Below are 21825 nucleotides of genomic sequence, written 5' to 3'. Positions count from 1 at the left end.
GTTGGCTGGGTCCCTCTGTCTTATGTAGTCTCAGGGCCTTTCCTCTTCATGTGGCCTCTCCGTGTGGTTTCTCTAGCAAGATAGCTAGACTAGTTGGTTACATGGCAGCTCAGAGCTCCAAAACAGAGCAAACAGAAGTTGTCTAAAATTGACATAACATCACTTCTGTCTTGTGCTGTTGGTTAATGAGAAGCACAGGCCAGCCCAGATCAATGGGAGAAGAGACAACACAAGGGGTGTTTCACTGACAGCCAGCTCTGGAGACCACAGAATCTTACAAAGAACCTAGAGTTCAAATAAGTAAGCAATGTGAAAATCACAAATTAGGCTTTAAAAGATGCTGACAAACCAAAGAGCACAGAAATAATAAAGATGATCATGATTTTCTGGAGATCAAAAAAATCTAGAAGAAGAATGCTTTACTTATTACAAAAAAAAAAAAGGAAATCAAATTTATATACCTCATAAAGTCATGCCCCAAAAGAGCAAAAACAAAAGACTTTTTCAAGAAAGTAAGGCCCAGTGCCTTTTAACTGTTAAGTACTATGCCATCTCTACCTCCTTTTTAAGTATATCATAATACTTACAGAAATATTGTATCCAAAGGGAACCTCAAGCAATTTGTCAGTAATTTAATAAGGGAGATAGTAGTTTCAAAGATTTCTTCTGATTTATACAGTTTTTAAATCGTCATACTTACTATACTTCATGTTGTTCCAAGCAGATATAAATTTAGTTTTTAGCTTGTCAACGTCATCTGTTCCCGTAGCTTCCATATTCAAATTCTAAAGAAAAAGCCATCACTTGGTTGCATTCTTCTATAGAGTTTAGTCTTCCGTACAGACTGAAAGAAAAAAAAATTTTTTGTTTAAGTGGTGAGTACATATTACATGGTGCTATTCCTGGCTAAAGTTCCTTTAAGTGATTAGATACAATTTGAAGATGAACAAACGAATTCTCATTTTACAGAAGAGTATAGTATGTCTGGAAACCCTGGTGGCGTAGTGATTTAGCGCTACAGCTGCTAACCAAGAGGTCAGCAGTTCAAATCTGCCAGGTGCTCCTTGGAAACTCTATGGGGCAGTTCTACTCTGTCCTGTAGGGTCACTATGAGTCAGAATCGACTGGATGGCAGTGGGTTTTTTTGGTTTTATAGTATGTCCTGTAAGTATTTTAACTATAAAAAACATTCTATACCAAATACACAGCAATAAAATTATCACACAAAACCAAACAATAATCTCCCCCAGTTGCTCACAATTAAATACATACAATAAATCAATTTAGAAACACAGCCCAGCTTGGGGGCTGATGACGATACCCAAGATTTTGTTTTATTTGTAATTACAGAAAGCTATTTGAAATCATATTTTAAAACACTATCTTTAGAACAGAGGCTTTCACTTATATTAATGAAATAACTACTTTTATATAGTCTAAATGGTTTTGTTTTTTTAAAAATTAAAGTATTTCTTACTTTTGTCTCAAATACTACAGCATCTTTTTTAGAAAACAAACTGGCTTAAATTTACAACAGCAAATGTTTTCTTACTTCAAAATAAGAATAAATGTGGCTCATAAGTATTTGTTCTATATCTGACTTGAAGAAAAATTGAGGTATGTGATGTAGTCTGAAAGAACAACCAATTGTAACTTAAAGTGCTTACGTTTATTTGCAATAATTCACAGACAGTTTACTTTTCAGGAAAATAATGCTGCACAGAACATCACCCTCTTAGAGTTATAAACATCTACTCAAAAGTACTGATACAATCATTTCTCTAACAACAGACATTCCATTTTATAACATGTAATCATTAAAAGCTTAAAGCTACTAGTTAGACATTATAGTTTTGAGGCAGGAAAAAGCATGGTATATTGGAAGAACTGAAAAAGCCAACATGACTAGAGCACAGAAAGCCAAATTAAAAAAAAAAAAAAAAAAACGTGGTTAAGACAGGGACTCAGGTACACAAGGCCTTGTAGACCACGTTAAGAATTCTGTTCTTTATCTCAAGAGCAACCAGTTTAAAACAGGAATATCAGAAGCTGTTTTCGATGGTACTTTTTTTGTTGTTGCTGTTTTATTTTTTGCATATTTGTTTTACTCCAATAACAGCATAGAGGATAGACTGAAAACTGACAAGATTAGATGGTGACAGTTTACTACTATTGTCCAGGGCTAGAAGACAGATAATAATAAAGTAGAGCAATGGAGAGAGAGATGGACACTTGAAGAGACATGTAGAAAATTCAACTAAGTCTTTGGTGATGAAATGGATGTGGAAGGTGAGGAAAAGGGATGGAGTTTATCATGGAGTTGAAGATAATTCAAAATGGCCACAGCAATATGTCAACAGAGAATTGCCAGAAATTCAAGCCAGGTTCAGCAGAGGACGTGGACCCAGGGATATCACTGCTACTGTCGGATGGACAGACCCCAGCTGAAATCAGAGAACACCAGAAAGATATTTACCTGTGTTTTATTGACTATGGAAAGGCACTCCACTCTGTGGATCATAACATTGTGAAGAATGGGAATTGCTCAGGCGGAACCTATGTATAGACCAAGTGGCAGTTATTAAAGCAGAACAAGGGACTACTGTGTGGTCTAAAATTAGGAAGGGTGTGCATCAAGGCTATATCCTTTTACCATACTTATTCAATCTGTATGCTGAGCAAATAATCCAAGAAGGTGGACTGTAAGAAGAACGTGGCATCAGAATCAAAGGAAGACTCACTGACAACTTTCGATATACAGATAACACAACCTTGCTTGCTGAAAGCAAAATGATTTGAAACACTTACTGATGAAGATCAAAGACTTTAGCCTTCAGTGTGGATTACACCTCAGCATAAAAGAAAACAAAAATCCTCACAACTGGACCAATAAGCGACACCATGACAAATGGAGAAAATATTGAAGTTGTCAAGGGTTTCATTTTACTTGGATCCATAATCAACACCCAAGGAAGCAGCAGTCAAGAAATCAAATGACGTACTGCATTAGGCAAATCTGCTACAAAAGAACTCTTTAAAGTGTTAAAAAAAAGCAAAGATGTCACTTTGAGGGCTAAGCTGTACCTGACCCAAGCTATGGTATTTTCAATCACCTCATATGCATGTGAAAGTTGGACAATGAATAAGGAAGACAGAAGAACTGATGCCTTTGAATTGCAGTGTTGGCGAAGAATACTGAATATACCAGCAACTGCCAGAAGAACAAATAAATCTGCCTTGGAAGAAGTACAGCTAGAATGCTTCTTAGAAGCAAGGACGGAGAGCATTCATCTCATATATTTTGGAATTATCAAGAAGGACCAGACCCTGGAGAAGGACATCATACTTGGTGAAATAGAGGGTCATCGAAAAAGACGAAGAGGAAGGACCTCAAGGAAATGGACTCACACAGTGGCTGCAACAATGGGCTCAAGCGTAACAATGATTGTGAGGGTGGCGGAGGACCAGGCAGTGTTTCGTTCGGTTGTACATAGGGTCACTATAAGTTGGAATCGACTCAACAGCACCTAACAACAATCCTGAAATAGAGAACATCAGGAGAGGGGCAGGGTAGGGGGAAAAGATCAGAAATGTGAAATAAGATACCTTTGAAAAATCCAAGTACAGAATCACTCATTCATTTAATCATTCAACAAATTACTGCCAGGCACTGTTTTAGGTACTATGTATATAGCAAAGAGCAAAGGCAGTGAAATACTGGCTCACAGAGCTTATAGTCTAGATATATTCTAGAGATGTCCACTAGGCAACTAGATATGCAGATCTGGAGTTCAAAAAATGTCTGAGCTAAAGATATTAATTTGAGAATTGTTGGTGCACAAATGAGAATTAGAGCAATAAGCATGCTCCCCAAGGACATGGACTTTGCCTTGTTCACATTTGCACCCACAGCACTTGACACACTGCCTGGTACTTGAGGATGACATTTAAGGCCCTTCATGAAATGACTTCCTCTGCCCACTTACTCAGCTTCCTCTCTTGCCCCTGCCTCACACGTACCATATGCTGAAGTCATTTTTAATACTACAGCTTCTGGATCTTGAAATGCTATCTGATACATCCATGCCTTTGCTTGTGCTGTTCCCTCTATCTAGAATGTGTTCCTGCTTACCCTCACTTTTGGACTACCTTATTACCATGAGGTAATGGTTGAACTGGCAAATGTTATCTATATTTTACTACAACTTTTAAAAAGAAAGCTACCAACCTTGAATCTTCTAAATCCAAAATTTTGAAAATTAGAGAATGTACATGCCTGTATTGTTTTCCTCATTCAGAAAGAAAGCAGGTCACAGGGAAGACTTTGGTTCAGACAGTTTCTAACACCAGTCACTAGGTGACACTCTGGATAGTCCTTAGCAAGAGAATGGAAGTCATGATGTCCTTAAAGTACACGGAGAAAAATGAAGACAGTGAGCAATTACACATTTTGTACAGAGAAAGATCGTGCTTAGATACTGACTCCTAAATAAACGTGCCTCTGAGTGGATTCGAACTATATCAATCTTTTGGTTAGTGGTCAAGTGCTTAACCATTTGCACCACCCAGGAACTCCAAATAAATAAATAAGCAAGGTGATATGTTATGACAGATGCAGAAATTAATGAGACAAGCATTCTGAGCTCAAGGGATTTAGAGTAGAATAAATCACTGAGTCGTTCCTTTATTGTTATTTTTACTTGAAACTCCTCCTACTTAGACTATTTACTCAGAATAACTTTATCCCCAAAATTTCCAGAAGTTTTTGGAACATGTCATTGACCAGTCTGGAAGAAATTATCATTGTTATATACAGTAGGTGAAAATAAAATTATCATAAGATCAAGCTAAAGATGGGCTGTTGCTAATTTAATAATTCATATCATTACTTCTGATATGATTGAAACTGAAATGCAATCTTCCATAAACACTGAAACACACTTTACTTCTCTGACAAAAATTTAAATGACTGTTGTCTAAAAAACTTAAGTTTAGTGCAACCAGAGAAGTTTTTGAAAAGTGATCCCTTAAACCATGTCGGAAATATTATAAAATTATAATCCTTCAAAACGGAATAACCAAAAATTCCTAATGAGGTAATGATTTGTCTTACTGCCTATTAAAACACATTATAAAACTACATAATTAAAAGTTTAATACTTTGTAAATTTACTACTCTTATTAGGCAGGATGACACTGAATAAAACATAATAGGGAGTACAGAAATAAACCCAAGCATATTTGAGAATTTAGCACCTGACATGAGAGATACTTCGTATCAGTGAGAAAAGATGGCTAATTCAATAAATAGTGCTAGAATAAGCTTGCCAGTTTGAAAAATAAAGCTGGATGACTATCTCACATATTACGAATTTTGGACAAAGACTTAAATGCAAACACATACACACACCAAGGAAGCACAGATTAAATATTTTTAAAACAATCTTGGGGTAGACAAGGCCTATCTAAGTATAATGCAGAGGCCCCTGAGTGGCACAAATGGTTACTCTCAGCTACTAAATGAAAGGCTGGCAGTTCAAACCTACACAATGGCACCATAAGAGAAAGGCCTGGTAATCAGCTTCCGTAAAGATTTACAGCCAAGAAAGCCCTACACAGTTCAATTCTCTGTAATACATGGGGTCTCCATGACTGGGAATCAACTCAATGGCAACAGGAAACATGAAGCAAAACCAGAATTTGGGGGAAAAAACCGTGATTACATGAAAAGGAAAACTTCTATACAGAAAGAAGAGAGCAAAACAAGGTTGAGTTACAATCCAACAACTAGTGAAAAAATTCAGTATGTATTCTATAGACAAAGGGTTAATTTCCCTACTACACAAAGAGCTCTTACAAATTAATAAGGAAAATAGGGCAAGCAATTAAAAAAATAAAGCAATATTTCATTCTATTGTATATAGGGTTGCTATGAGACTGAACCAACTCAATGGCACCTAACAACAACAATCACATTGACATATAACAGACACAAAAATATCTGTTAATGACTAAATTATGGCATATACATATTAAGATAGTATAGATCTATATTTTATCATTAAAAAAAAAATCCAGGACACAGAGTGGAAAAAAGAGAACACGAATACGATTTAGGAATGAATACGCCTGTGCCCACACACATACCTACACACACACATAAAACAATGTTTAGAAGTCGGCAATGTTAAAAAAAAGTTAAAAGTTTCAGATATGAAACCTCTATTTTTACGTTCTTCTTCTTACTTGTCTTACCATTAAATTATTTATTAATTACTTACATTGAGCCTTTTTTAGAATAATAACAAATTATTCATAACTAATTTTTGTTCAAATGAAAAACTGAGTAAACAAAATTACAAACATGCCTAGGTTATGTTAACTCTAACCATACAACCCAAACTGCTAGACTAAGAAATCTACAGAAAAGACATCCTATTACAAAATTCTTAAACAGCCTATTGATAAAAATTAAAATGCTGAGGCGAGACCAAGATGGTGGAATAGGCAGATGCTTCCAGCGAGCTCTCTTACAACACAGACCCAAAAAATCAAGTGAAATGATTATATTTATGACAAGCTAGGAGCCCTGAACATCAAAAGCAAAGTTAGAAAACAGACTAGAAAACAGAGTGGCAGGGGAAAGAGAGAGACAGCTCAGAAGCGGAGAGGAGTTGCCAGACCTCAATCGCTGGGATCCTTTAGGCACTATTCCTGAAGTGGCTGTGGCAGGCTGGTGGTAGCGTTCCACCGCAGTTTTCTTAGGGAGAAGCAGTCAGCCACACAGCCTACTCACATCTCCGGAACCAGAGAAAACCGGAGCTCTCAGCAAATGCTAAGTACTTGCATTTGTTTTATGGTGTCCCCTGCTCTCAAGCAGGCTTCAGTGGCTATTGATTTCCCTGGGTCTGAGATACGCCCGTTTGAGCACCCTGAGCCATGCTCCCGAAATTCACAACACAGGGAAAAGATAATTTGCCAGCTCCACTAACCTGGGGAGCTCAGGGCAGAAGCAGCTCTTGTCCAGGCATAAACGGTCCATGGACTTTGAATACTCTTCCCCTCTGCATGGACCTCCAAAGGCTAGGAGAATATTCCAGGAGAATAGGCCCTTGCTAGCAGACTGCGAGACTGTGACTGTTTAAGCTGTGTGGTGGAGAGGTGGGTGTTTGATATTTCACACAGCTTTGCCTATTAAACAGGGTCCTCACCTACCCACATGAGGGGCCTAAGGACTGGTGGCTCCACTCAGGTCACCCAGCGACCCGTGACGGGGTCCAAGGATAACTGATACCTCCCAGTCCTTACAACCAAAAGCACCGGGTGCCCATGGTCCGTCTGCAGGACTCACCCACCTGTACGCTCTAGGGAACAGGGATGCGCTTTCCTCAGAGACACCTGGGGGATGGTGCTCAGACCACCGCCTTGTTCAGAGTGTGACCCCCTGTTGCAACCAGATATGAGTACCTACACCAAATACCCCTGCCCCTCTAAGAACAGAGCCTGTACCACACACTTGATGACCAGCTACCTGGACACCTGAGTGAAATCCACACAAGAAAAGTAAATGGACTCATAAGCTCATATACCTGATAACAGCTCTAGCCATCTAGTGACAGGACATCAGAGCCCCAAAGGCAAAGATAATCAAGCTAGCTCACTCAAGCAACACATCTGAGCATATTAAAGCAAAACAGAGCAAGAAACTAGGATACAGTAAGCAAACAAAAAATAAACTAATACAACAAGAGACAACAGTCAATACCAAACCATATAAAGAAACAGACCATTATCACTTCAACAAGCTTTCAAAACACAGAATCAAAGGATCTTTTCAATGAAGGTGACTTCCTGGAATTACTGGGTACAGAATTCAAAAGATTAATATACCGAACTCTTCAAGACATAAGGAAGGAGATCAGGCAATATGCAGAACAAGCCAAGGAACACACAGATAAAACAGTTAAAGAAATTTAAAAAGTTCTTCAAGAACATAATGAAAAATTTAATAAGCTGCAAGAATCCATAGAGAGATATCAATCAGAAATTCAGAAGATTAACTACAAAATTAAAGAATTAGACAACTCAATACAAAGTCAGAGGAGCAGAATCAAGAAAGTAGAAGGCAGAATTGGTGACCTTGAAGATAAAGCACTTGGCACCAATATATCTGAAGAAAAATCAGATAAAAGAGTTAAAAAAATGAAGAAACCTTAAGAATCATGTGGGACTCTATCAAGAGAAATAACCTTCAAGTGACTGGAGTACCAGAACAGGGAGGGATAACAGAAAATACAGAGAGAATTGTTCAGGATTTGTTGGCAGAAAACTGCCCTGATATCGTGAAAGATGAGAAGGTATGTACCCAAGACGCTCACCGAACTCCACATAAGGTAGATTTTAAAAGAAAAGTCACTAAGACATATTATAATCAAACTTGCCAAAACCAAAGATAAAGAGAGAATTTTAAGAGCAGCTAGGGATAAACGAAAACTCACCTACAAAGGAAAGTCAGTAAGAATAAGCTCGGACTACTTGGCAGAAACCATGGAGGCAAGAAGGCAATGAGATGACTTATATAAAGCATCAAAGGAAAAAAACTGCCAGCCAAGAATCATATAACCAGCAAAACTGTCTCTCAAATATGAAGGTGAAATTAGGATATTTCCAGATAAACACAAGTTTAGAGGATTCATAAAAATCAAACCAAAACTACAAAAAAAAATAAAGGGAGCTCTTTGGTTAGAAAATCAATAACATCGGGTATCAACCTAAGACTAGAACCCTGGACAGGGCAACCAAATGTCAATCCAGAAAGGGAAATCAAAAAAATAAATCAAGATTTAAAAAAAAAAAATTTTTTTAAATGGAAAACAGTGATGTCATTTTGTAAAATAAGACCACATTAAAACAATACAGAGGGACTACGAAATGTAGTCATGGATCTTTCATACGGAGAGAAAGATACGGCGATACAAAGAAATAAAAGTTAGGTTTAAACTTAGAAAAATAGGGGTAAATATTAAGGTAACCATAAAAGAGACTAACTATCCCTACTCACCAAAATAAAATACAAGAAAAAAATAGATATTCAGCAGAAAAAAAATCAACAACAATGAATACGAGAAAAAGACAATATATAAACAACTTAGCACAAAAAGTTAAATGGGAAAAAGAAACTATCAACAACACACAAAAAAAGACGTCAAAATGACAGCACTCATTTTTTTTTTATTTACCTATCCATAATTATGCTGCATGTTAATGGACTAAACCTGCCAATAAAGAGACAGAGAGTGGCAAAATGCATTAATAAACATGATCCATCTATATGCTGCCTAAAAGAGATACACCTTAGACTTAGCAACAGAAAAAAACTAAAACTCAAAGGAAGGAAAAAATATATCAAGCAAACAACAATCAAAAAACAGCAGGACCAGCAATACTAATTTCTGACAAAATAAGACTTTAAAGTAAAACCCACCACAAAGGGTAAGGAAGGACACTATATATTGATGAAAGGGACAATATACCAGGAGGATATAACCATAATAAATATTTATGCACCCAATGACAGGGCTGCAAGATACATAAAAAAAACTCTATCAGTATTGAAAAGTGAGATAAACAGCTCCACAATAATAGTAGGAGACTTCAACACGCAACTTTCAGTGAAGGACAGGCCATCCAGAAAGAAGTTCAATAAAGACACGGAAGATCTAAATGCCACAATCAACCAACTGGACCTCGTAGACATATACAGAACACTCCACCCAGCAGCAACCAACTATACTTTCTTTTCTAGTGCACATGGAACATTCTCTATAACAGACCACATTATTAGGTCACAAAGCAAGCCTTAGCAAAATCCAAAACACTAAAGTATTACAAAGCATCTTCTCTGACCATAAGGCCATAAAAGCGGAAATCAATAACAGGAAAAGCAGGGAAAAGAAATCAAACACTTGGAAACTGAACAATATCCTGCTCAAAAAACACTGGATTATAGAAGACATTAAGGATGGAATAAAGAAATTCAGAGAATCCAATGAGAATGAAAACACTTCCTATCAGAACCTTTGGGACACAGCGAAAGCAGTGCTCAGAGGTCAATTTATATCAATAAATGCATACGTACAAAAAGGAGAAAGGGCCAAAATCAAAGAATTATCCCTACAACTTGAACAAACAGAAAGGGAACAACAAAAGAAACGTTCAGGCACTAGAAGAAAGGAAATAATAAAAATTAGAGCAGAACTAAATGAAATAGAAAACAGAAAAACAATTTAAAGAATTAACAACACCAAACGCTGGTTCTTTGAAAAAATTAACAAAATTGATAAACCACTGGCCAAACTGACAAAAGAAAAACAAGGGAGGAAGCAAATAACCCAAATAAGAAATGAGATGAGCAATATTACAACAGATCCAACTGAAATTAAAAGAACCATATCAGATTACTACGAAAAACTGTACTCTAACAAATCTGAAAACCCAGAAGAAATGGATGAATTCCTAGAAACATACTACCTACCTAAACTAACATAAACAGAGGTAGAACAATTAAATAGACCCATAACAAAAGAAGAGATTGAAAAGGTAATCAAAAACTCCCAACAAAAAAAAAGCACTGGCCCAGATGACTTTACTATAGACTTCTACCAAACTTTCAGAGAAGACTTAACAACACTACTACTAAAGGGATTTCAGAGCATAGAAAAGGATAGAATACTCCCAAATTCATTTTACGAAGCCAGAATATCCCTGATACCAAAACCATGTAAAGACACAAAATCGTAGCCAATAGAATTCAACAACATATCAAAAAAATAATTCACCATGACCAAGTGGGATTCATACCAGTAATGCCGGGATGGTTCAACATTAGAAAACAATCAATGTAATTGATCATATAAATAAAACAAAAGACAAGAACCACATGGTTTCATCAATTGATGCAGAAAAGGCATTTGACGAAGCTCAACACCCATTCATGATAAAAACTCTCAGCAAAATAGGAATAGAAGGAAAATTCCTCATCATAATAAAGTGCATTTATACAAAGCCAACAGCAAACATCCTCCTAAATAGAGAAAGTCTGAAAGCATTGCCCTTGAGATCAGGAACCAGACAAGGATGCCCTTTATCGCCACTCTTATTCAACATTGTGCTGGATGTCCTAGCCAGGGCAATTAGGCTAGATAAGGAAATAAAGGGCATCAAGACTGGTAAGGAAGAAGTAAAAGTATCTCTATATGCAGAAGACATGATCTTATACACAGAAAACCCTAAAGAATCCTCAAGAAAACTACTGAAGCTAATAGAAGAGTTCAGCAGAGTATCGGGATACAAGATAAACATATAAAAATCCATTGGATTCCTCTACACCAAAAAAAAGAACATTGATGAGGAAATCACTACATCAATACCATTTACAGTAGCCCCCAAGAAGATAAAAAACTTGGGAATAAATCTTACCAGAGATGTAAAAGACGTATACACAGAAAACTACAAGACACTACTGTAAGAAACCAAAAGAGACCTACAAAATTGGAAAAACATACCATGCTCACGGATAGGAAGACTTACCGTTGTAAAAATGTCTACTCTACCAAAAGCAATCTATAGATACAATTCAATTCTGATCCAAATTCCAACAACATTTTTCAATGAGATGGAGAAACAAATCACCAACTTCATATGGAAGGGAAAGAGGCCCTGGATAAACAAAGCTTTACTGAAAATGAAGAACAAAGTGGGAGGCCTCACTCTACCTGATTTTAGAACCTATTATACCGCCACAGTAGTCAAAACAGCCTGGTACTGCTACAGCAACAGATACATAGACCAATGGAACAGAATTGAGAATCCAGACATAAATCCATCCACATATGAGCTGTTATTTGACAAAGGCTCAGAGTCAGTTAAATGGGGAAAAGACAGTCTTTTTAACAAATGGTGCTGGCATAACTGGATATCCATCTGCAAAAAAATGAAACAAGATCCATACCTCACTCCATGCACAAAAACAAACTCAAAATGGATCAAAGGCCTAAATATGAAATCTAATAAAGTAAAGATCATGGAAGAAAAAATAGGGACAATGCTAGGAGCCCTAATACATGGCATAAAGAGTATACGAAACATTACTAACAATGCAGAGGAGGAACTAGATAACTGGGAGCTCCTAAAAATCAAACACCTATGCTCATCCAAAGACTTCCCCAAAAGAGTAAAAAGATTACCCACAGACTGGGATTAAGTTTTTAGCTATGACATTTTCGATCAGCGCCTGATCTCTAAAATCTACATGATACTGCAAAAACTCAACTACAAAAAGAGAAATAGCCCAATTAAAAAATGAGCAAAGGAAATGATCAGACACTTTACTAAAAAAGACATTCAGGTGGCTAACAGATTCATGAGGAAGTACTCACAATCATTAGCCATTAGAGAAATGCAAATCAAAACTACAATGAGATTCCATCTCACTCCAACAAGGCTGGCATTAAATCCAAAAAACACAAAACAATAAATACGTTGGAGATGTTGTGGAGAGACTGAAATACTTACACACTGCTGGTGGGAATGTTAAATGGTACAAGTACTGTGGAAATCCCTTTGGTGCTTCCTTAAAAAACTAGAAATAGAACTACCATACGATCCAGCAATCCCACTCCTTGGAATATATCCTAGAGAAATAAGAGCCTTTACATGAACAGATATATGCACACCCATGTTCAGTGCAGCACTGTTTACACTAGCAAAAGATAGAAGCAACCAAGGTACCCATCAAAGAATGAATGGATAAATTATGGTATATTCACACAATGGAATACTACCCATCAATAAAGAAAAATGATGAACCTGTGAAACATTTCATAACATGGAGGAATCTGGAAGGCATTATGCTGAGTGAAAATAGCTGCCAAAAGGACAAATATTGTATAAGATCACTATTATAAGAACTTGAGAAACAGTTTAAACAGAGAAGAGAATATTCTTCGACAGTTATGAGAGGGTGGAGGGAGGAAGGGAGGGACAGGGGTTTTCACTAATTAGGTAGTAGATAAGAACTACTTTAGGTGAAGGGAAAGACAACACACAATACAGGAGAGGTCAGCAGAACTGGACTAAACCAAAAGCAAAGAAGTTACCTGAATAAACCGAACGCTTCGAAGGCCAGTGTAGCAGGGGTGCGGGTTTGGGGACCATGGTTTCAGGGAGCATCTAAGTCAACTGGCATAACAAAATCTATTAAGAAAACATTCTGCATCCCACTTTGGAGAGTGGCATCTGGGGTCTTAAATGCTACCAAGATGCCATCTAAGATGCATCAATTGGTCTCAACCCACCTGGAGCAAAAGAGAATGAAGAACACCACAGACACAGGGTAATTATGAGCGCAAGAGACAGAAAGGGCCACATACTCCAGAGACTACATCATCCTGAGACCAGAAAAACTAGATGGTGCCCAGCCACAACCAATGACTGCCCTGACAGGGAACACAATAGAGAATCCCTGAGGCAGTAGGAAAACAGTGGGATGCAGACCCCAAATTCTCATAAAAAGACCAGACTTAATGGTCTGACTGAGACTAGAATGACCCAAGACATCATGGTCCCCAGACCTCTGTTAGCCCAAGATAGGAACCATTCCTAAAGCTAACTCTTCAGACAGGGATGGGATAGACGATGATACTGGTGAAGAATGAGCTTCTTGGATCAAGTAGACACGAGACTATGTTGGCATCTCCTGTGCGAAGGGGAGATGAGATGTTAGAAGAGGGTCAGAAGCTGGCCAAAGGGACATGAAAAGAGTGGAGGAAAGGAATGTGCTGTTTCATTAGGCAGAGAGCAATTAGGAGTATACAGCAAGGTGTTTTAAATTTTTGTATGAGGGTCCAACTTGATTTGTAAACTTTCACTTAAAGCATGATAAAAATTAAAAAAAAAAATTAAAATGCTGAGACAAAGTGCTTTCCCCTTTTTAGGACAAAGAACTCTATTCTTGTGGTTGTTAAAGACATCAGATTCAGCTGTTTAGTCACATGGAAAGCTTAACTTCCTCAATTCAATTCCCCAGGGCAGCTTCGGCTAAATAAAATAACTTGGAGATAACACCTCTTGTTAATTCATAATTTTTGCTTCTCCTTAAATTAAGTATGTTGAAAACAATACAGGGGAAGTCAGCACAAATGGACTAAACCAAAAGTTAAGAAATTTCCTGAATACAACCAAACACTTCAAGGGGCTAAGTAGCAGGGGTGTGGGTCTGGGGACCATGGTTTCAGGGGACATCTGGGTCACCTGACATAACAAGTTTATTAAGAAAACACTCTGCCTCCCACTTTGGTGAGTGGCGTCCTGGGGTCTTAAAAGCTAGCAAGCAGCCATCTTGTTGTTGTCGCTGTTAGGTGCCGTCGAGTCGGTTCCAACTCATAGCGACCCTATGCACAACAGAACAAAACACTGCCTGGTCCTGAGCCATCCTTACAATTGTTGTTATGCTTGAGCTCATTGTTGCAGCCACTGCGTCAAGCCACCTGGTTGAGGGTCTTCCTCTTTTCCGCTGACCCTGTACTCTGCCAAGCATGATGTCCTTCTCCAGGGACTAATCCCTCCTGACAACATGTCCGAAGTATGTAAGACACAGTCCCGCCATCCTCGCCTCTAAGGAGCATTCTGGTTGTACTTCTTCTAAGACAGATTTGTTCGTTCTTTTGGCAGTCCATGGTATATTCAGTATTCTTCACCAACACCACAATTCAAAGGCATCAGCTCTTCTTCGGTCTTCCTTATTCATGGTCCAGCTTTCACATGCATATGATGTGATTGAAAATACCATGGCTTGGGTCAGACGTGCCTTAGTTTTCAAGGTGACATCTTTGCTCTTCAACACTTTAAAGAGGTCCTTTGCGGCAGATTTACCCAATGCTACATGTCTTTTGATTTCTCAACTGCTGCTTCCATGGCTGTTGATTGTGGATCCAAGTAAAATGAAGTCCTTGAAAACTTCAATCCTTTCTCTGTTTATTATGATGTTGCTCATTGGTCCAGTTGTGAGGATTTTTGTTTTCTTTATGTTGAGATGCAATTCACACTTAAGGCTACGATCTTTGATCTTCATTAGTAAATGTTTCAAGTCCTCTTTACCTTCAACAAGCAAGGTTGTGTCATCTGCATAATGCAGGTTGTTAATGAGTCATCCTCCAATCCTGATGGCCCGTTCTTCATATAGTCCAGCTTCTTGTGTTATTTGCTCAGCATACAGATTGAATAGGTCTGGTGAAAGAATACAGCCCTGATGCACACCTTTCCTGACTTTAAACCAATCAGTATCCCCTTGTTCTGTCCAAACAACTGCCTCTTGATCTATGTAAAGGTTCCTCACAAGCACAATTAAGTGTTCTGGAATTCCCATTCTTCGCAAAGTTATCCATAATTTGTCATGATCCACACAGTCGAATGCCTTTGCACAGTCAATAACACAGGTAAACATCCTTCTGGTATTCTCTGCTTTCAGCCAGGATCCATCTGACATCAGCAATGATATCCTTGGTTCCACATCCTCTTCTGAAACCAGCCTGTATTTCTGGCAGTTCCCTGTTGATACACTGCTGCAGCTGTTTTTCATTGATCTTCAGCAAAATTTTGCTTGCTTGTGATATTAATGATATTATTCTATAATTTCCACGATTAGTTGGATCACCTTTCCTGGGAATAGGCATAAATATGGAGCTCTTCCAGTCAGTTGGCCTGGAAGCTGTCTTCCATATTTCTTGGCATAGACGTTAGTAAGCACCTCCAGCGCTGCATCTGTTTATTGAAACATCTCAATTGATATTCCATCAATTCCTGGAGCCTTGTTTTTCGCCAATGCCTTCAGAGCAGCTTGGACTTCTTCCTTCAGTACCATCGGTTCCTGGTCATATGCCACCTCCTGAAATGGTTGAATATCAACTAATTCTTTTTGGTATAATGACTCTGTGTATTCCTTCCATCTTGTTTTGATGCTTCCTGCATCGTTTAATATTTTACCCATAGAATCCTTCACTATTGCAACTCTAGGCCTGAATTTTTTCTTGAGTTCTTTCAGCTTGAGAAACACTGAGCGTGTTCTTCCCTTTTGGTTTCCAATGTCCAGTTCTTTGCACATGTCATTATAATACTTTACTTTGTCTTCTCGAGACGCCCTTTGAGATATTCTGTTCAGTTCTTTTACTTTACCAATTTTTCCTTTTGCTTTAGCAGCTCAACATTCGAGAACAAGTTTCAGAGTCTCCTCTGACATCCGTCTTGGTCTTTTCTCTCTTCCCTGTCTTTTCAGTGATCTCTTGTTATCTTCATGGATGATGTCCTTGATGTCATTCCACAACTCGTCTGGTCTTCGGTCTCTAGCGTTCAATGCGTCAAATCTATTCTTCAGGTAGACTCTAAATTCAGGTGGGATATACTCAAGGTCATATTTTGGCTCTCGTGGACTTACTCTGATTTTCTTCAGTTTCAGCTTGAACTTGCATATGAGCAATTGATGGTCTGTTCCACAGTCAGCCCCTGGCCTTGTTCTGACTAGTGATATTGAGCTTTTCCATCGTCTCTTTCCACAGATGTAGTCAGTGTAAGACAGACTAGGAAGAAGGACCCGGCAGTCTACTTCTGAAAAACATTAGCCAGTAAAAACCTTATGAATAGCAGCGGAACACTGTCTGATATAGCACTGGAAGATAAGCCCCCCAGGTCAAAATGCACTCAAAAGATGACTGGAGAAGAGCTGCCTCCTCAAAGTAGAGTCGACCTTAATGACGTGGATGGAGTAAAGCTTTCAGGACCTTCATTTGCTGATGTGATGTGACTGAAAATAAGAAGAAACAGCTGCAAACATCCATTAATAATAGGAACCTGGAATTTAAGAAGTATGAATCTAGGAAAATTGGAAATCGTCAAAAATGACATGAAACACATAAACATCGATATCCTAGGCATTAGTGAGCTGAAATGGACTGGTATTGGCCATTTTGAATTGGACAATCATATAGTCTACTATGCTGGGAATGACAACTTGAAGAGGAATGGTGTTGCATTCGTCGTCAAAAAGAACGTTTCAAGATCTATTCTGAAGTACAACGCAGTCAGTGATAGGATGATATCCATACGCCTACAAGGAAGACCAGTTAATATGACTATTATTCAAATTTACCTACCAACCACTAGGGCCAAAGATGAAGAAATAGAAGATTTTTATCAGCTGCTGTAGTGTGAAATTGATCAAACATGCAGTCAAGATGCTTTGAAAATTACTGGCAATTGGAATGCAAAAGTTGGAAACAAAGAAGAAGGATCAGTAGTTGGAAAATATGGCCTTGGTGACAGAAACAATGCCGGAGAATTTGAGTAGCCATCTAAGATACATCAATTGGTCCCAACCCACCTGGAGCAATGGAGAATGAAAAATACCAAAGACACATGGAAAATATTAGCCCAAGAGACAGAAAGGGCCACATAAACCAGAGACTCCATCAGCCTGAGATCAGAATAACTAGATGGTGCCCAGCTACCACCAATGACCGCCCTGACAGGGAACACAGCAGAGAGTCCCTGATAGGGCAGGAGAAAAGTGGGGTGCAAAAGTCAAATTCTAGAAAAAAGACCAGACTTAATAGTCTGACTGAGACTGGAGGGGCCCCAGAAGACATGGCCCCCAGACTTTCTGTTAGCCTAGAACTGAAACCATTCCCAAAGCCAACTCTTCAGACAAAGATTAGGCTGAACCATAAGACATAAAATAATACTCATGAAGATAGTGCTTCTTAGCTCAAGTAGATACATGAGACTAAATGGGCAGCTCCTGTCCAGAGGCAAGGTGAGAAGGCAAAAAGGGAGAGAAGCTGGTTGAATGGACACAGGAAATCTGAGGTAGAAAGGAGAAGTGTGCTGTCACATTATAGGGAGAACAACTATGGTCACATAACAACGTGTGTATACATTTTTATATGAGAAACTAACTTGAACTGTAAACTTGTACTTAAAGCACAATAAAAAAATAATAAATAAATGTGTTGAGATTTGAAAGGAGGAAAAGAATAGATTATTGTTTGATTCTATTCAGTATATTAAAATATTTTCTTTGTGACATGAGCCAAGAAAGGCAAGACAAACAGTACTTTCAGTTTAACTGCAAATGAGTAGAAAACACAATGAAGAAACCACCATCAACTTTAAAAGTCTCACTGCAAAATACAAAACTATCCTCAACTACAGACTCCCCTTCCAAAAGTTTCACTAAAAAAAAAAAAAAAATTTAGAACTAATTAAAATTCATTTGTCTACAAAGCATAAAATGAAGTGATTTAGCCATTATTCAGTATATTTCAATCTCCTCTAGTACCTAAAATATCTGACTGTCCCACTGATCAAACTGATACGCCAAAATTCTTATTTATTCTATCTAGTGTCATCAGAGCCCCAGTCTAGAAAACCATCAAAATAACGTTCTTCACAATTCCCAAATTATTTTTTAGAAGGAATTTACGGTTTACTTATTAAAACTTTAGAGAAATAACTGTCTTTTTTTCAAGCAGATTTCTCTACTACAACATATCTTACCATCTACATCACCATATTTCTGTTGTTTACATTCTGATAAATCCATTTTTAATTAAAAATTAATGACATGAAAGAGCAGGAAATCCTTTTATTCTACCTCAGTAAACATAGATAATGCCACTTCCATTGCCATTGAGTCAATTCTGACTCATAGCGACCCTGTAGGACAGAGTAGAACTGCCCCATAGAGTGTCCAAGGAGCACCTGGTGGATTCAAACTGCCGACCCTTTGGTTAGCAGCTGTAGCACTTAGCCACTATGCCACCAGGGATAATGCCACCAGGGATAATGCCACTAAAAAAAAAAAAAAAGGTGTGGTTTACTCCTAACTTCATTGTCAATGATGTGGGAAGAAGTGTAAAGACTAAGCAGAGTTGTTTTGGAAGACAGAGCTACAGCCAGAAATATGAAAACCATCGATTGAGACCCAGATGTCATTTTTTGAGAGTCACTTTCTAACCATAATCAAGCATTAAAAGAGTCAATAAATTACAAACAGATAAACGCAAAGGATACTCAAATCTTTATACCTTGAAGGGCTGGTGAAGGTAATCAGCCTCTCCCATATGGCAATAGACAGAATATTTTACCCACTTAGGATTTAAAGCCAAATAAAAGCTCTTGACAGACAAAAGTTTAAGAAATGGTTCTACAGAATACATCTCAGTAGCTAGACAAAAACACTGCAGACTTCCGAGACTGGCTTATGCTTGGGCATCTTCCCCAAACGGTATTCTGCAGCAAGATGAAATATAGGTATTGATTTAGAATTTTTGATGTGCTTTTAGCTATGTCATCAAATAAAATGAACTGTAAAGTCTGCCCTAAATTTTTCATCTACTGTAACCTTTTCTACTTGCTTGCATTTTTAGTAACAAACATCAATCCGTCCTCCAATCTTGAAGGTCTCTCAATACCTTGGGCTGTCATATCTCTGCTCTTTTATTTCATCTCTCCATCTTAGTTCTTTGCTTGCATAAATATCAATTATTGTTTCCATTTCTATGCCCCTCTTTTCCTGTACCTACCAATTTTCTAACATAATGCTCTAAAAATGTTTATAAACCCTCTGAAAAACAGCCTAAGGGCTAGGTATAATTATTAAAAAAAAAAAAGGCAAATATGAAGAAGGGGAGAGCACTTATTTTCCCCGTCAGAGGCTAAGGGTTAGGCAAGATATGTGGCAGTAAGAGATGACGACAAAAAGATTAAAAAAAGAAACAGCAGCATAGTAAGGGCATGCACATTCAGAAGCTAAGTGAAGAGGAATAAAGGGCTAATAGCAAAAAGGCTTCATAGGGTGGTTTTGCCTCAAGGATACATCTTATAAACATGCTTAGGACTCCTTGGGTTCACACTCTCCACTTAAAAACAATAAATCAATACGCCAAACCAAAAAACCCATTGCCATTGAGTCAATTCTGACTCATAGCAACCCTATAGGACAGAGTAGAACTGTCCCATAGGGTTTCTAAGGTTGTAAATCTTTACAGGAGCAGACTGCCACATCTTTCTCCTGCAGAGCAGCTGGTAGATTTGAACCTCCTACCGTTTTGTTAGCAGCTGCATGCTTAACCATTGCCCCACCAAAAAAACAAACCAAACCCATTGCTGTCAAATCTGACCACAGCAACCCGACAGGACATAGTAGAACTGCCCTATAGAGTTTCCAAGGGGCATCTGGTAGATTCCAACTGCCAACCTTTTGGTTAGCAGCTGTAGCACTTAACCACTAGGCCACTAGGATTTCCAATTGCCCCACCAGGGCTCCTTATATCAATACACAGCTCCTTTACAGTAACAATTTAAATAAAACATACTACATATGCATTCTCTTAAATCTAAATGTAATACATGTATGGAAGAAAGTAAGTATTGAGCAGCACTATGTATTCACCCTCACAACTGACTTGTATCAAGTTCCTGTAGGCACAAACCTCCACTTGTGGAACAAGGAGTACTACGTGTTCACAGGCTGTGTAAAGTCATCATCATAGCCAACATAAATGGGACATGAGGCATTTAAATGACCTCACTCATTTGCTTGAAGACCACAGTAAGAATTATTAATGGTAGATGGGCTATATTAAGCATTCCTTGATCTTATCTCTTAAGAACATAATAAATCTATTATAGATTAATAAAGGAGCCATAGTGGTGCAGTGGTTAAGCACTCAGCTGCTAACCGAAAGGTCAGCAGTTTGAACCCACCAGCCGCTTCACAGGAGAAAGATGTGGCCACCTGCTTCCATAAAGCTTACAGCCTTTGAAACCCTATGGGGCAGTTCTATTCTGTCCTGTAAAGGTCGTTATAAGTCGGAATCGACTGGAGAGCAATGGGTTTATAGTTTAATAAAGAAAATTTAATTATGTCAGGACCTTGATAATCTCTGGTGAGTCCAAAGTAACTATGAATGTTTGGAGCCTCTATACTTTAAAATGCAACTTTTTGAGGAGGAAGCTGTTAAATATGCAGTCTACATATATAAGAGGTAACATACTAGGCCAAACCATTTAATCAACAAAATAAACCAGTCCCTGCAAGAACTGAAAAAATCAGAAACTCAGTATTGATAGGGAAGTTACAAAGCATCCAGCAACCAGTAAGTATTTATATAAACAATAGACATTTCCTTTACATTCACACCATTCTCTCACACAATACATTCTATTAGCAATCTCACACCAGACTTGCTTGGAGTGGGAGGGGCAGGGAAGAAAAATGTATAAATTTACAAGATTGAAAAAATATCACCCCTGTCCCCACAAATCTGATCTGCTCTCTGGTTCAGACTCACTAATCAATAATTGAGGTCAGCCAATCATATAGTAGCAATATCTCCTTACAACATCCCTGACAAGTGCTGCCACTCTGTCTCTGACTGAACATTTCTACAACAGGGAGCTCAGTACTTAATCAGTATGGTACTGAGTAGAAAATACAGCTATTAAGTTTGAAAGTCTGATAATGTTTTAGGCTGTTTGTTTTCCACTAACATAAGTTTTAGAGTATCCACATAGCTACATGACACCTGTTAATTTTAAGCAAGTATACTTGCTAGAAAGACCATTACAATATATGGAATCAAAAGCCTGTCTCCTGCTTATTACCACTAACTAATCCTGGCTGTCCCCTATGAAACTAATAATCTCACTTCCATTTGATAGTCCATCAGATATTTAAAGACATACCCCCTCATCTCCCAAATCTTCTCTTTC

General features: G+C 38.0%; 1 protein-coding gene across 4 annotated transcripts in view; it reads right to left on the bottom strand.

Moving 5' to 3' along the window:
* Nucleotides 1-21825, bottom strand: part of ATG4C (autophagy related 4C cysteine peptidase) — an 87251-nt gene that overhangs the window by 54786 nt on the left and 10640 nt on the right. The window contains exons 2-5 of one of the 4 annotated variants that reach the window (XM_064282074.1): nucleotides 4277-4404; nucleotides 3409-3539; nucleotides 2477-2556; nucleotides 701-844 (exon numbers count right to left, since the gene is read on the bottom strand). In XM_064282074.1, the coding sequence (XP_064138144.1) occupies nucleotides 701-776 (76 nt within the window). In that variant the 5' untranslated portion in view covers nucleotides 777-844; nucleotides 2477-2556; nucleotides 3409-3539; nucleotides 4277-4404. The remainder of the gene's footprint in view (nucleotides 1-700; nucleotides 845-2476; nucleotides 2557-3408; nucleotides 3540-4276; nucleotides 4405-21825) is intronic. The other 3 variants (XM_064282073.1, XM_064282075.1, XM_003411046.4) reach the window with 3 other exon arrangements.

This window comes from Loxodonta africana, chromosome 3, assembly GCF_030014295.1.
Source record: "Loxodonta africana isolate mLoxAfr1 chromosome 3, mLoxAfr1.hap2, whole genome shotgun sequence".
In the NCBI taxonomy this organism is placed as follows: domain Eukaryota; kingdom Metazoa; phylum Chordata; class Mammalia; order Proboscidea; family Elephantidae; genus Loxodonta; species Loxodonta africana.
Note: the sequence above shows the minus strand (reverse complement) of the source record. Positions and strands in the feature narration are given on the sequence as shown.